This window comes from Limulus polyphemus, unplaced genomic scaffold (genome assembly GCF_000517525.1).
Source record: "Limulus polyphemus unplaced genomic scaffold, Limulus_polyphemus-2.1.2 Scaffold3005, whole genome shotgun sequence".
Taxonomy (NCBI): domain Eukaryota; kingdom Metazoa; phylum Arthropoda; class Merostomata; order Xiphosura; family Limulidae; genus Limulus; species Limulus polyphemus.
In genome coordinates, this window is record NW_013668615.1 from 44,350 (window position 1) to 45,146 (window position 797).

General features: G+C 28.2%; 1 protein-coding gene across 3 annotated transcripts in view; it reads left to right on the forward strand.

Moving 5' to 3' along the window:
• Positions 1-797, forward strand: part of LOC106468431 (Na(+)/H(+) exchanger protein 7-like) — an 81,408-nt gene that overhangs the window by 35,570 nt on the left and 45,041 nt on the right. For all 3 annotated transcript variants that reach the window (XM_022396759.1, XM_022396760.1, XM_013928858.2), the window contains exon 8: positions 450-477. In XM_022396759.1, the coding sequence (XP_022252467.1) occupies positions 450-477 (28 nt within the window). The remainder of the gene's footprint in view (positions 1-449; positions 478-797) is intronic.

The window sequence follows — 797 nt, forward strand, 5'->3', positions numbered from 1 at the left end:
CAGTTTGTTTGTATTTTTGTTAAAAAAAAACATAATAATAAAAAATTTTCATTGTGGTAAACGAAATAATAATTTTATTTAAGTAAGAGTTTGTTTCTTCCCGATTTGTAAGAAATCCTTAAGTGATAGAAAAAAAATGAATATTATTTTCGAAATCTGTATAGCTGAATTAAGGAAAATCCGTTATTAAAACCAAAACAACTTTTATGAAGTTTAAATTCGCAGACCTGTGTTATTACTATATTGCTTCAAGAACCGTCTTCCTACAGTATTGTTGTTGTGTATTTCCTTTCCACAGTATTTTATTCTTGAAACTGTTATCAAATACCTTATTGTCATACAGCTTGTTCTCACAATAATGTTATAACTTACTCTCTTTGACTTTGATACGTTTTATGGTGTTACACCAATATAGACAGATATTACATCACTTTGATGTTTTATTACAGGGTACCCTGATAAATTGCTTCCTTATAGGTGAGTAACAACTTTTTACATTTACACGTGTGTAAGCTAAGTTGGTTCGGTAAACCTTTCTTTAGAGATTAGTCGTAAAATATACATCGTCCAGAAAGTGCCACGTTGATGGAGTTGTACAAAACTTACAATAAAACACAGATTATTCAGTGATCTTCAAACTTTTAGAAATCCGCATTTGTAGTAGTATATATATATATTAAAAACAACATTTCTCTTAGTTATATATGTCTAGTTCAGTAAGTTTCTAGTCGCTTTGTTTTTCCGTTAATAACATTAAATAATAGGTTGAACAATCGCCAAGTTTTATATATTTTTAT